The sequence below is a fragment of the Camelus dromedarius genome, chromosome 31 (genome assembly GCF_036321535.1).
Source record: "Camelus dromedarius isolate mCamDro1 chromosome 31, mCamDro1.pat, whole genome shotgun sequence".
Lineage (NCBI taxonomy): Eukaryota > Metazoa > Chordata > Mammalia > Artiodactyla > Camelidae > Camelus > Camelus dromedarius.
This window is the reverse complement of record NC_087466.1, coordinates 8619661-8634620: the sequence shown is the minus strand read 5'-3', so window position 1 is coordinate 8634620 and position 14960 is coordinate 8619661. Positions and strand designations below refer to the sequence as shown.

General features: G+C 53.7%; 1 protein-coding gene across 3 annotated transcripts in view; it reads left to right on the top strand.

Moving 5' to 3' along the window:
* KIAA1671 (KIAA1671 ortholog) overlaps positions 1-14960 on the top strand; it is a 115393-nt gene that overhangs the window by 47698 nt on the left and 52735 nt on the right. The window contains exon 1 of one of the 3 annotated variants that reach the window (XM_064481120.1): positions 4214-5640. The exons of the other annotated variants lie outside the window; for them this stretch is intronic. Within the exon in view, the coding sequence (XP_064337190.1) occupies positions 5356-5640 (285 nt within the window). The 5' untranslated portion in view covers positions 4214-5355. Of the gene's footprint in view, positions 1-4213; positions 5641-14960 lie in introns of those variants that run through there. 3 annotated transcript variants of the gene reach the window in all.

The following is a 14960-nucleotide window of genomic DNA, read 5'->3' as shown; positions in this document are numbered from 1 at the left end:
GGGGTAGGGAGAAGTCTAACAGAGATGGAGAATAGCAGAAGGCAGCTCCAGGCAGGGGTACAGCCTGTGCAGAAGCCCAGAGGCAAGACTGAATATGGCCATGCCCATTGGCCTTTGCATATGCCATTCTCTTTCAGCCTTCTTGGAGAACTCCTATTCACCCTTCAAAACCCTACCCACATTTCATTCTTCCAATTGCAGATCCTCAGTAAATGATCATCTTCCCTTTGCTCTTCATTCCTTAACTTCCTACTTTCTTGGTTGGGTTTCATCTATGCCTCTTAAGTTTCCATTATAGTATGTTATTCACTAGTCCCTCTGAGCCTTGGTACTTGTGTTGCAAATGTTCGGGTTTTTTTCTGTTTTTTTCTTCCACCCAAGGGATTCTCTAGAATGTGCTTGTTTGTATCAGACTTAGGGGAGAAAATGATATAGCCTCAGGTTTGAGGTGGTCCATTGGGACTCCCTTCCCCCTTAATGGCAGAAACCAGAAAGCTACCCTGGGCTCTTCAGGGACTATAGGTCCCCTCAGGGCCAGCACAGAGCTCACACAGAGTAACAGCACAGGGAACGCTTGTTGAATGAATGAATGAATGAATGAATGACATTCTGATTTCTGGAACTGCACACGCTCACCCAGAAATGGTGACCTCTAGGCTCTCCATCCCACTGTGGATAAAATCCCCATCTATTTCCTGGATCTCAGTAGCTCCTCCAACACTTTTTGGATTAATTATGTAAGGAGATGGTTTTCTTTCCTTTTAGATGCCCAGCAACATCCCAAGAGTTTCCTGGAGAGAACAGAAGAATTTGCAGAAAAAGTCCTCTGGCGGGGATAGTGCTCGGGCTGCCCCAGTTTTCAGAGAGTGACGCTTTTTATAGTTACACTTTCAGACCACATTGTACCTAAAGGGAGCCAGGAGTGGGGAGCAGGCACGCAATCTGGCTTCCCAGTTCCCTTCTGTACCCCTCTCCCCCGTTGTGGAAGGAGGCGGGACTGTGCGGTCCTGCCTGCTGCCTGGTCTCCTCTGCCTTTCCTGACACTCCTCTTCCACCCAGACTGATGTGGCAAGGACCAAGTCCTCCTCTGCCTTGTCCAAGGTGCAAAGCTGGGGCTCGCACACGCTACCACTTAATAGCTGTGTGGCCTTAGGCTGGTCACTGAATCCCCCTGCCTCACTTTTCATCTGTAAAGTGGGGGTAATAACTCTAATACAAACCTCATTTCATTGGTGGGAGGAGCAGACAGTGTAATACAATGCCGGGCACACAGTAAACAGTACCATCTGCGTCAGTGACAGTGATGACTTTGATGATTTCATCTCTGAAAATCAGAGAGGTTCAGTAACTTACTCAGGGCCACACAGTGAACAAGTGCTAGAGGCACTTAAAGTCTACAAACCCTTAACTATGATACTCTATGGGTTTAGCATATCCAAGGCTGGGACCAGGGTGAGGTAGCTAAAGCACACGCCCAGGGCACAAAACTGAAGGAAGCACCAAAAAAAAGTGTCATCAAGATAAATATCTTAATGCAGTATTTTTTTTTAAATCAAAATTAATTCAAAAATCCATGATGAGCAAACTGTCAACATTATACGTACAGGCAGGATCGGTATTACCGATATTTTTTTCCTTTTGCCTCTGAGGTCAATATGGCTCGGCCCAGCCCTGGCCGAGTCTCTCTTTGTTGGACGATAAGGATTTTACTGACTTTTCACAAAGATGACTATTGTGTATGACTGTGATAAACACCCCTGAAGCAAAAGGTTTGTATAGATCCTTCTCATTTCCAGACAGGTTGCTGGATGTGGAACTGGGTCATGAAACGCAGGGTCAAAAGGCAGGCACACCCTCCCACCCCAACCTTTTATTATGAAACATCTCAAACATATGGAAGAATTGTACAGAGGACACCCGTAGTCTAACCAGGTGGATTCTGCAGTTGCTCAGGGTTTGCTTTATTTGCTTTATGAAGATGTAGCCATCCTTCCATTCCTCTGTGTGTGTGTGTGTGTGTGTGTGTGTGTGTGTGTGTGTGTGTGTATACACACGTAACTTTTTTTGCTGCATTTCAAAGTAAGTTATAGACATCAGTCCACTTCAGCATGTATGTCCTTAACTGGCAGACCATCGTTTTTAAGACTTTGGATCTTAAATGCTAAATTCCCTTCAGGAAATACATACCAATTTCCACTTCCATCTGTGGATAAATGTTCTCTCTCTTGCCGCAGCCTGGCCAACACTGGGTGTTATCATTTTAAAGGTGTCCTAGGTGCTGCTTTGGTTGACCTTTTTTCCTCCTGAAGGTTCTCAGTAAATCTTCCTCGCGTCTGTGCCCAGGTGGCCTGTGAAAAAGTTGCGTCCCTTTCCAGCTCCTCGGGCATTTCTGGTGACGCTCTTCTGGGGTTAGATGGGGAGCACCCAGCTCTTTCTCGTCGCGGCTGCCCACTGGAAGTCCCGGTCCGCTGGGCGAGGGAGCAGGGCTGCTGGCTGTAGACGCTCCGTGGGAGGAAAGTGGACAAACCCCGGAGGCCAGAAGCTCTGGGAGCCTGGAGGCTGTACTGCGTGGTGGGTTGGGCCAGACACATGTGTGGAGGTAGGATCTGGGCCCCTGTGCCCTCTCCCTTACCTGTATAATGGGGTGATGCTTCCTACAGGTCCTGCAAGAGCCCCTTGTCCCCCTTCTCTCTCCCCTCACTCTGCTGTCCCTTGGTTTCCTGATGGGTCAGGCGCCATCCTGCTGCTGGGCGTTTGAATCTCCTGTGATTTCTCTGGGTCAGGAAGTTGGGAGGAGCAGGAATTCGGGGCGGGGTGGCTCTGGCTCGGGGCCTCTCGTGGGATTGCCACCCAGGGCAGTGGTCCTCCAAGGGTTTGATGGGCGACATGGGATCTGCTTCCAGAGTGGCTCGCTCCCGTGGCTGGGAGTCAGTGCTGGCTGTGGGCTGGGGGCCTCAGACTCCACCACGTGGGTCTCTCCGCAGGGCTGCCCGAGCGCCCTCACAACCTGGCAGTCGGTCGGCTTCCTCCAGCACAAGGTGGAAGCTGTGATGCCTTTTATGGTCTCACTTTGGAAGTTACTTCTGCCTTATCTCTTGGGAACACAAACCACTGACTCATTGTGGGAGGGGACCACACCAGGGTGTGAACCACAGGGGGCAGGGATCCGTTTGAGGGGGCTGACTACCGCCTTGGAAGACCTTCGCAGATGACGTCACCTCTCTGGGCCTCAGTCTCCTCCTCTGTCAAATGGGTTTGTGTGAGGATTCATGAGTTAATGCCTATGAACGCTTAGAATGGCACCAGAGTCTCAGTTACACTCTCAGTAAATGTTAGTCACCAGGATAGTGTCCCGCCGGACTGTGAGCCTTGAAGACAGGGATGGTTCTCAGTCTCTGTCTCCGGGGCCCATCCCAGAGTGCGCAGTCTCTGTTTATGTGAATGAGCGGGAGAATGAATGAATGATCATACAGCCCAAGGACCAGGCATCCAGAGAAGGAGACCCGCGTTGGCTGCATTGTGAGACGTCTCCATGAAAAACTTTCTCAAGTGAGGCCCTCTGATCGGTGTCTAGGGAGCAAATATTTGTTCAAAACTGGGGCGATGTGGGTGGGGAAAAGTGCCCAGGATGCAATCAGACTGATCAAAGTTTCACTCTCGGACTCGGCGTTTGAGCAATGAATATTTACTGAGCCACAGCTCTGGACCATTCGCCACGTCAGACCCGGAGTGGGGCAGGAAGGGAGGAAACAGCCTCCGTCCATGCTCTGGTGGTACCCTTGCTGTGTGACCTTGGGCAAGTGAATCTGTGTCTCTGAGTCTGCATTTCCTCGTCTGTAACGCAGAGGGTGGATCCCTGCCAGAAGGAGAATGCTGCTTCAACAAGTGTGCCTCCCTTCAGGATTCAGCCTCTGCTGACCCCTCCCCACAGGCACCCCCTCCAGTCTCAGATGCTGCTGTCTTGTGTCGCCCCCACCCCGGGAAATTCCAACCACTCCAGCTCCACAAGAGTTAAAAACCCAGGCGCTCATGTGACCCAGTGTAAACCATGAATCATTCCCCTTGCTCCCTGTGCTGAGCCTGCGCGCCCAGGATGGGGCAGGTGCTGTGCCCCGGGGTTGCCATGGCAACCCCGCCTGTACTGAAATGCAGCCCGGCCCGTTCCTTCCTTGGGGGCCTTGGGGGCTGTTTCACCTGGCTGGGTGTTGCCTTTCAGGGAGGGAGGGAGAGAAGGCTGGAACAGAGGGAGAGAGGGAGGGAGAGAGAGGGAGGCACGCTTAGGGAGGAACAAGTGGAAATGGAGACAGGGGAAGGAAGGAGAGGCTGGGAACCTGACAGAGAAACGGACCGCCAGAGGGAGACAGACTGACAACCGGCCAGAGGTCCCAAGACGCTTGCTGCCTGTCACCCTAGAGGCAGTTTCCCAACTGTTCCAGCCTTCCCCGGGCTGCCAGATCTCCGACATACATGCACACATGCGCCCACACGCACACACGTGCCGCCGCATCTCCCCGTGCGCCCGCGGTCAGGGCACAGGGCGGGTAGGCTGTTGGGCACGTGCAGCCACCATCAGCCCCGCGGGATGGTGAGCGAGTTGGGACTTGGGGGGAAGAACAAATAGAGGCGGACGTCAGCTCCCTGGGCGGCCACCTCCCTGAGGCCCCTCCTGCATTCCTGGGCAGCGAAGCCCCTCGCTGAGAACGGGGGCTGATGTCATCCTGGGCTGCCGAGCCAGGGGACCTGGGGCCCCGGTGGCTGCCTCTGGAAATGAGCTAGCTGCCTGCCAGCCCACAGGTTTGGAACCCCCCGGCCGGAGGACTGGAAACCTGCACAGGTCAGGTGAGCGGGGTCCCCGCCGCCACGGGCAACCAGGCACGGGGCAGAGACAGTGGGGGACACCCAGTCCTTCCAGCGGGTGCCTGCGGGGGGCCGCCTACCTGGGAGAAAGTGAGGACGAGGGTGCCCGGGGGCCACTGCCTCTTCCTTCCCCCACCTCTGGGGACCGTCACGCCCTGGAGCCAGCGAGGCAACCCAGTTCCTCAAAGCTCCTCGTCACCCGAGCCAGCCAGCCAGCCAGCCTGCGGGTGCTGGGAACTGGATCTTGGAGCTCCCAGCGTGTTTACTCACAGCTCCGGGGGGTGGACTCGCAGCCTGACCCTGAACCGCCTCCGGTTCTAAGCGAGACCCGAGGATGCCGCCAGCTGCTGGCTCAGCAATGTCTATTTACTCTCGGTCCAGCTGAAGAGGGCTGCTGGCTTTTCTCTCCAGTGAGCCCAGAACTTCCATGAGTGGACAGTAGGAAGAGGGGAGAGGGCCCTGACATCTCACCTCCTTCCTCCCTCTCCTCCCGGCCCCATGGATTACCTGGGAGACAAACTCACGGTGGCCCAAAGCCACATGACCCAGTGGATGGGGACCGTCCGGCGGTCCTTCCAGGAGGCCCTCAACTTAGTGACCACCACGGTGGGCCACGAGCGGGCGAGCGGAGAGCCCGCCAGCCGGACCCCCTTCAAGCGCACCTCATCCTTCCGACACCTCGCTTCCCGGAGCCGGGAATCTTTCCGCCGCTTCTCGGCCCGCAGCCAGCAGAGATTTTCTTCCCTGAGGAAAAGGCAGCCGGACTCGGAGCCACCGGATCTTGTAAGCTTATTATGTTTTTTTAAAAATATTAAAACAAGTGTGAAAACTCCTCCCCGCCCCAGGGAGGAGGAGGAGGGGGTCCCATAGATCCAGCCGGGGAAGTGGCCTCTTCCAGAATCATTGTCAGTCGAGCCCAGCCGCTTCCTGCTCCCGTGCCTGGGAGAGGCGTGTGGTGGTGATTCCCCTGACGGTGGACTTGCTCGCTCCCCCGAAGCGGTCGGGAGATTTATACCGGATTCAGTGTCTGTCCAGACGGGGCAGGCACACAAGCGGGGCTGGCTCTGCCCGTGGGTTTATCTGTAAGTGCCGGCACTCCAGCCCCGACACAAATGCCTGTCCGCCCTATTTTTAGGGAGGCTTAGCTGGCACCTGCTTCATCCCTCACAACCCTCTGGGATGACCCAGGGTCCACGTCATGTACACGTGTGGTTGTGGCTCTCATGGCCTGTTGCTGAGCCAAATCGCGAGGTCTCATCTGATCACCCGAGGTGGTGGGCAGGTTTGCCCGCTGACCCATGAGCCTGGGGCTTGGTGTGAGTGGGCCAGGATGGAGGTGCCCAGTCTGGGTCCTGGGACTCCACCATCTCTCACTCCGGCAAGCTTGATGGGGCTTGGGAGGCCAGGGTGGAAAGACATCTAATAATTAAAAACCCAATCTGCAAAAAGGTTTTTTTCCTCAAGGACCTTACTGATGATTTAGAGCAGTGGCGCTGAGCCCAGAGAGGGAAAGACACCTGCCTAGGGAAGCACAGCAAATAAGCGGCAAAGCCAGGGCCAGAACCCCCAGCTCTGATCCCCACTCAGGGTTATTTCTGGCCAAGCTCCAGACCTTCCTGATAACTTCAGGGAAGCCCACACCACTGACCAGGATGAACTCAGACAGGGCCTGGTATTATCACGAAAGAGACATCTGCCAGCTGACTATGTGACCCAGTTCGTAGGACACTGAAGATGGGTGAAGGGCTCAGCCATCTCCTTCCCTGGATTCAGCCTTGTGATGAGTCCCGATGGTCATTACAGGACCCAGCATTTAGGGATGGAGCTGCGGGGTGCACCAGGCTCTGAGGCAGCCTCCTGCACCCACATGGTCCCTGAAAGCCTACACCAGCCCTCAGGGTGCAGAGACCCGGCCCCCCCCCCCCCCAGCTAGCCGAGAGGTGCGGTGGTCCCAGGGTCACAGAGCAACCAGAGCACTCAGGTGCACACACATGTCTCATTAATGTGACATCTCTTTCCCTTCTGGGTCTGTGCTGCTTTGTGGCTCTGGACAAATCATCAGGGCCTGAATATATGAGACAGTTCCCCAGCCCAACCTCTGGGGGGGTGACTTAGCCCAGGGGGGGAAAGCCTCTCATTCATTCTTTCTGTCCCTCTATGGGTGTGTCCATCTGTCTCTCTCCTCCTTCACTCTTGTTCCCTCCCTGGCAGTTCAGTTAAGGGTGTGAGGTTGGTAATGTTCAGTTCTGCCGCCGTGTGACCCTGGGCGTTGGCCTGAGTCCCCAGGCCTCATTGCCCTGCCCTCCTGCTTGCTGAATGAATGAATGGATGGATGGATGAAGTTAGGTGGCGCAGGGCCTTTGTCTCCTCTGTTCACTGTTGCCATGCAGTGCCTCCAACAATGTTACTACTTGCTAGATAAATCTGGGCTAAATAAATCTGTTCCCTTCCCATTTAGTATTTGTCCTCTACCAGTTGGCATTGGAGTTGAAAGCTTGAATCAGACTTGGCCATGCCCTGGCAGAGGGACCTTGACCCATTCTCAAGCCTCAGTTTCCTCTTCTGTCAAATGGGGAGAACTCATCAGGTGACTGAAACGGGCACCCACCCGATGCCTGGCACAATGTAGGTGTGTGCTCACAGATGCTTTCTGTCTGTTGGGTACCATGATGTTTTGACTGAGCAGAATGGGGGCAGAGTTGGGATGGGGACACCTGCTCTGTTGCAAAGGACCTGGGTTTGACTCCTGGTTCTGCTACTTCTCAGATGTGTGACCTTTGGTGGACTGTTCCCCCTCTGTGTGCCTCAGTTTCCTCATCTGCGAAATGGGGATTATCCTCATGCCCTATGTACGTTTACCATCTCACTTAAGGGCAGTGACATGCCCTTAGACATGTGATGCCTGGGGCCGTGCTTAGCCCATGGTATGTGTGCCTTAAAAGTTAGCTGTTGTGACAACCAAACCTTTTCTTTCAAACGAGTCCTTCAAAGATTCCCAGTGAACTGGGAAGTCCACACACGCCCCTTTTACTTGGGGACTTTGCTTAAATATTTGTTTTATGGGAGAAAGTTTTTTAAAGCCACAGACTAGAGTTCAGGACACCTGCGAGATCTCTGGGTGGGGCTGGGAGGGGGACAGGATTTCAGTCTTTAGGACTTAAACTTGTACGTGATTTATCTAAATAAGCCTTCTGTTCCAAATCCTGCCTCAGGCTCCTATTTACTCTGAGCAGAGTGGAAGAATCTATGGCAGGCAGAAAGTCACCCTCAGAGGCGTGCCCCGAAACGTTTTTCTAAAGCCAGCCTTGAACTAATTTGCTAATGGCCTGCCTTGGCGGCGTCTGCGGGATAGAGGTGGGGAGAGGGGAAACAATCGCATTGTCTCTGAGGACAAAGGCAGGAAGAAGCACGTCTGTGCCACAGCCCAGCGCGAGCCTGAGAACGAAGCCAGCAGATGAGGTGGGCTGCAAGCAGAGGCCAGGCAGAAAATTCCAGAAGCCAGGCACGGTGGCAGTGCCACAGAGGCCGAGGGCTGGAGTAAAAGTGGGAAGGGAGGGTGTCCTCCAGGGCCAACAGTGTTCTGTTCCACAAAGAGGGCTTTGGAACTGGACAGACTTGGGGTCAAGTCTCAGCTCCCCCGTATGCTGGCCCGGTGACCTTGGGCAAGTTAAATCACCTCTCTCAGCCTCAGTGTCCTCATCTGTGAAGTGGGGGTTCTTCTGGGACTTGTCTGGTGGGGGGTCCAGTGGGACAGAATGAGTAAGAAACCAGCCCGGCCCTGGCACCTGTTACGCACCCAGCATCCAGGAAGGGCTCAGAGAGTGTGCGTTTCTTGCCACTTTCAAGGGGGGACTGGATGCAGGTGCTGTGGATATGAGTCCCACCTGCAGGTGGCCACACTGGTGCCACTCGCAAAGGAGGTAAGAAGCTACCTGACCTTTCGTGGGCGTTTACTGTGTGCCAGGCCCTAAGCGTTAGGTGTGAGGTGTCCCTTCTTTGTGTATCTTCATTCATCCACCCACATTTTCATTCCACCAGTATTTATCAAGCACCCACTAGGGGCTGGCGCTGGGGAAAGAGCTGTGAGTAAACCAGACACAACTCCAGCCTCTATAGAGTTGCCTTTAAGAGAGTAAATAATAAAACCCCACGTCAGCACATAAGTATGTCATGTATGTTCTGAAAACGAGGGAGCTGTCTTAAAAGATCAAGGGCTTGTCTGTAACACCAAACTCGTGCCATATGTCAGAGTTTATCGGACACCCCCATGGCAATCTTGGGCCTGGTCGTTCTTTAGGGGCTGGAGAGCAGTCCTGCATAGGACCATCCCTGGCCTTTCCCCACTAGATGCCAGTAGCACCCTCAAGTCATGACAACCAAAAATGTCTCCAGACATTTGCCAAGTGTCTCCGGGAGAAGAGGGCAGAACATCCACCCCCTCCCCAGCTGAGAACCCCTGCTGTAGGTAAATCAGTTTGGGGTCTATAATCATAACCAGGGTACTCTTCCAAGGACCTGAGTTGGGGAAGAGAGGCAGGCAGGGACCCGACATCCCTCAAGCTTACCAGGAGTTGGTCTCATCAAATCCACACATTTGCCTGCCCGTGAGAGACGTGGGGTGGACCCCCATATTTCATAGATGAGAAATCAGAAGCACAGAGAGGTCAAGTCACAGGCCTGGGGCCACACAGCTGGGATCGGTGAGGCTGAGACTCCAACACTCTAGTGTGTCGGCCCTGCTGGGCCCACGGCGGCACCCGGTGCTGGGGACTCATTGTCGAAGCATCGGAGTCCATGCTTTGATCCTCAGTGGGAGTGTTTGGTTCTGTGTCAATTATGGAGTGAAATGGATGCTTAAAATATTCAGGAGGGCTCAGCATCTCCCCCCTCCACAAATGTACACACTCTCCCTCCCTCCTTTTTTAGCAAGTGGGAGAGAATTTGAAGGGAAAGAGATATTTGTGACTCTCATTTTCAGAAGCCCCGATTTCAGTCAATGGCTCCTCCGTGTCCGTTTCTTTAGACTGCCATAATAAACGACCACACGCATGGTGGCTGAGGACAACCGAAGTGTGGAGACCAAACGTCCCAAATTAAGGTATTGTCAGGTCACGTCCCCTTCTGGGGTTCTCAGGGCGGGTCCTTCCTGCCTCTTCCAGCCGCCGAGGGCTCCTGCGTTCCTGGGCTCGTGGCCTCATACGTGCAGTCCCTACCACTGGCCTCACATGGCTTCTCCTCTGTCTCTTATGAGGACACTTGTCATTGGATTTAGGGCCCTCCAGATCATTCAGCATGGTCTCATCTGGAGAACCATAACTGAATTAGTTAACGTCTGCAAAGACCTTCTTCCCAAGTAAAGTCACATTCACAGGTGCCAGCGGTTAGGTTGTGGACGTATCTCTTTGGAGGCCACCATTCAGCGCACTATGCCCTCCTCACTGCTTCTACTCTGGCCTCTTCCCCTCCAGGGCATCCTTCCCCCAGCCCCCTAGGGGGAAGTTGTCCCCCTGCCTCACTCAGACCTAGGAAGCCCCAGCTTCTTCCTGTGGCCTGCAAGGCCCTGTGGGACCTCGCCCTGCCTCCCTCTTGCCCTGACTCTTACTGCCGTCCTCCGTGCTCATCTCACTCCTGCCACTCTGACCTCCTGCTCTTCTTCAGTCACCACACGCTCCTTCCAGACCCAGAGACTTGGCCCTCACAGTTCCCTCTGCCTGGAATGCTGTTCCCTCTCCCTTCACGTCCACAGAGAGGGTTCTCGACAGCCAGGGCTGGGACCAATCCCTGCCGTGCCGTGTTTCTCTCCACCCTGTTAATGTCCTCCTGCTACTTATCCCAGTCTGCACTTGGCTTCAATTCACTTGTTTATTCTGTCTCCTCTGCTAGAATGTAAGGTCTGCAAGGGCCACGGTTCTGGTCGACTGGTCACCTCAGTATCGCCAGGACCTCGAGGAGCGTCCACCACACCTGCCAGCTCGTGCCATCCTGCCCACCTTCCTGAAACCCACTCTCCTCTGTCTGTGTCCACCTTGTGGCACCATCTCCATATCATAGACGGGTCCACCAAGGCCCAGAGAGCATCAGTGATTTGGTCCTGGTACACACCTTCTAGGACTTGACACCAAGATTCTAGCCCAGGGCAGTCGGGGAATTCTTTCCTTATAGCGAGTCTGATGGAAAAATCTGAGATATAATGGTGATAAAAAACTATTGATTGATTTGTTAGGAATTTTTTATCTAACACCTCTTCTGTGCCAGGTGGAGGATGAGACAGATGGGGTCTCCGCCCTCTCAGGGCTCACAGGAACAGGGAGACACAGTAAACAGATAAGTCAACTAATGAATGAACAGATATTTGTAAGGGCTCTGAAGACATATGTCACAGGGTATGGGGACTTGGTGGGAAGAGAGGTCTGGGAAGTCTTCTTAGGAGGTGACATTTTAGGAGAGACCTGAATGAAAGGAATGGGCCTTAAGAAGGTTTGAGGGAAGACCATCTTGGCAGTGGGAGAAAGTACGTGCAAAGGCCCTGAGGCAGGACTGTGCCTGGTGTGTTTGAGGAACAGCAGGGAGACCAGGGTGGCTGTTGCAAAGCTAGTAGGTGGGAGAGGACAGAAGTTGAGTGGGCAGGGGCCAGCTTGTGTAGGGCCTGGGAGCTCTGGTAAGGATGTCAGATTTTAGTACCATAGGGTTTTGAGCAGGGGAAGGATATCAAGAGCAGAATAACAACCACCACTACCAGTTCTTGAGCACCCACTATGTGCCAGGCACAGATTGTCATGTTTCCCCTGGAGACCTAGGCTTCAGGGGATTGGGTCCAGCTGCAGTGACCCCAGCCATCTGTGCCGATGCTGCCCGCCACTGCTCGTCCAGAGCCCTGCCAGGTACCCTGGCCTCAGGCCGCCCCTTGGGTGTGGAGCTGGGGCGCTGGTCTTCATTGCAGCCCCAGAGTCCAGTGTGCAGTGACTGCACCTCTGCTACGGTGGGGACAGGCAGGCAGGATGGGCCACCTTATTTTGGGCTGGCCACACCCCATTCCAGGTCTCCCCTTCATCCTGCAGGCAGCAGAATGATGTCACGCACAGAACAATGGCTCATTCATGGGTCCAGCCGGGACCAAAGGCTAGGCCCAGAGTTGGTGCCTCTGGGAGGGACCTGGAGTGGCGTGCAGGGCGGGACAAAGGCTTGGCTGCTCCACTGGGCTCCGCTGGTGTGAAATTATGTTGAGCTTCCCACCCCTCCCTGCCCTCCAACTAAAACAGTGGGGTGCCCTCGCTTCATGTGTGGGGAGTGCAGAGAACCTGAACAGCAACAAAAAAATCCACCTGTGATTCTAACATCCAAGAAAACCACTCTTAGCATTTGAGTACATTTCCTTCCTGTCTTTTTTCCTCCATCAAAAGCAAAATCTCTCAGCTTCCGTCTTTTTCTGTTCTTTAAAAGACGTGCGGGTTTTGTCTGTCGTTAGTAAAGACCATTGTTAATGCCCACGTGACCATCGGTCGTGCACACGTGTGCTCCCTCGTTACTCGCCTCTGCCTGGCCTTTCGGGGTGCTCCCCATTTGGGGTGATCGGGAAGGACTCTGCCCGGGCGGCGCTGGGCGTGCACTTCCTTGTCTGGATTCCTGAGTGGTCCCTGGGGTTTAAACAAGCTCCTTTTCGTCTCTGTGACCCGAGGACCCCCCAATGACTCTCACTTTCCCTCCCTCTTTTCATCGTTTTCAAATCTCAGCTATTTCGCTCTGACAAAATGCCTCTTGCTTTCCTTGTCAGGAAGTCAGAAATTTCAGGAAGGAAATCTGGATCGGTGCATATCACAGGGAACGTTGTATTTTTGGATTTCGCAAAGAATGGGGTCCCTGGCAACGAGTCACCGAGGTCATTACCTTACCAGAGGGAACGCTGTGTGGGGTTAGTTACAGTGGCCCACTGGTAAATGTTTAACATTAACCGAGGCTTTGGGAGAGAAACCCCTATTTGTATGTAGATTTGTCTATTCCTGTGGCGTAAATACTCCCACCAGGGCCGACTGCAAGCTACTAACTAGCTGCTGGTGCACACAGAGCCGGGGAAAGATGTGCAGCACGTCATTGTCACACAGCACTCCCCCCTCCTCATCCTCGGATGACGCAAGGTGACAAAATGCCCGCGTGATGAGATGAAGCGAGGAGGGTGGCGTAGGCGTCGTGACACAGCGTTAGGCTATCAGGGACCTTCTGATGATGACAGGCCAGGGGGAGGCCCACTTGAGCTCTGGGTGGTCCTGGACCCTGGAGCTGTGACCGGGTCGATGGTTGGATGTCGAAGGCAGATGATGTCAACGGTTGGGAATCCAGGAGGGACGGTGTGAGATTTCATCACGCCACTCAGAAAGGCGGACTGTTTATTTCTGGAACTTTCCATTTAATATTTTTGGACCGAGGTTGACCGCGGGTAACTGAAACCAGGGAAAGCGAACCTGCAGATAAGGGGGGCAGACTGGGGCTTAGTGTTTTCGCTGCGAGATTCAATAGACATAAATGACCTCAAGACCATAGGTACTAGTAAAATGTAGTCATTAGGAAGTGGTAAGGTTCAGCCCTTCCCTACCTTTGCTTTTAATAGAATCCATTTCATCGTGTGTATCATTTAATTTTTAGTAATGGCTGTGTTTAGCAACCGGCTCAGAACTGACTCCTGAAAGTTTCGCAGTTGTGTCTACGCCACTGTTGTTGAAGGGAGTGAGTTGTGGAGCCCCAGAGCTGTGGGTTGGAATCCGGTTCTGCCTCTCCCTTGCCGTAGGACTCTGGGTAGGCTGCTTGGTCTCTTTGTGCCTCTGTTTCCCCCCCTGTAAAGGGGGGCCCATAATGCTAGCTCAGTCCCCAGCTCCGGAGGATAGTATTTGGAGGTCATGCCTAGGGAACACCTAGCACAGCGTGTGCCCGTGGTGGGGTCTCAGTGAATGTTTTCCGTCCTCCTCCTCCTCATCATCATCATGGTTATTTGTTTAGTGTTTAAATAGTTGGCAAGGCACATTCAGACAGCCAGTTTGGCCCCCAGTGAGTCTCCCCCTTCAGTGTTCACACACAGCCCCCTCCCACCCCATACCAGGCTGGGCTTTGGGACCAGTAGGATGCAGCCGGAGTGATGGTGTCACAGCTGAGATCAGGTTACAGAAGATACCCTGGCCCCCCTCCTGGTCACCCATTCGCTCTCTCCAGCATTCACTCTGGGGGAAGCCACCACAGGGTCTTGAGGACACTCGAGCAGCCCTGTAGAGAAGCCCACACGGCAAGGAGCTGAAACCCACCACCAATCATGAAAGTGAGCTTGGCAGTGCGCCCTCCAACCTGCAGAGGAGATGTCACCTCCAGCCGAGAGCTTGATTTCCACCCCACAAGACACAATGAGCCTGAACCACTCAGCAAAGCCCCTGCTGGTTCCATGACTCCCAGAAACCAGGAGTGACGACCGATGCTTTTTGTTTCAGGACACTAGGGTTTGGGCCTATTCATTACACAGCCCTGATAACCAATACACATTTCTTCTCATTCAAACAGACAGTCCGAGGGTGGCCAGGGAGTATTACTTCATCCCTCATCTCACAGGGGAGTAAATCAAGGTGGGAAGAACTCAAGGGACCCTCTCGAGATCCGTGGCGTGGTAGCCCTTGGTGTTCCTCACAGATGCTTTTCTCATCTTGGGGGTTCCTGCTTGTAAGGGAGGCTGCTCGGCCAGCCTGGGTTCAGGGTCCTGGGGGCTTTTGAGCAACGCACCCTTTTCAGGAGTTGGCATGAAGCCCCCACCGTGGGAGGGAATCCAATTCCTGGATCCTAAATGCTCATCACTCCGTTTACCTCATCAAACATTCATTGTAAATGTTGGGCCATTAACAGCAGCAAACTCTCCACACGGATCTGAGAGCCCAGCATCCAAGAGCGGCCTTTCTCCTACATCAAGTTCAAGGCCAGAGGATCCCTCTCCCACTGCCCTGCTCCATTGAAAGGCAGATCCTAAAACAGGAATGATCACCAAGAGTTAAAAAACTGCGACGTTTGTGAGCAATTTCACTTTTGTTTTTTTCGACATAGGCTTGGTGTCATCCTTGGCTGTCCTTTCTTGATTG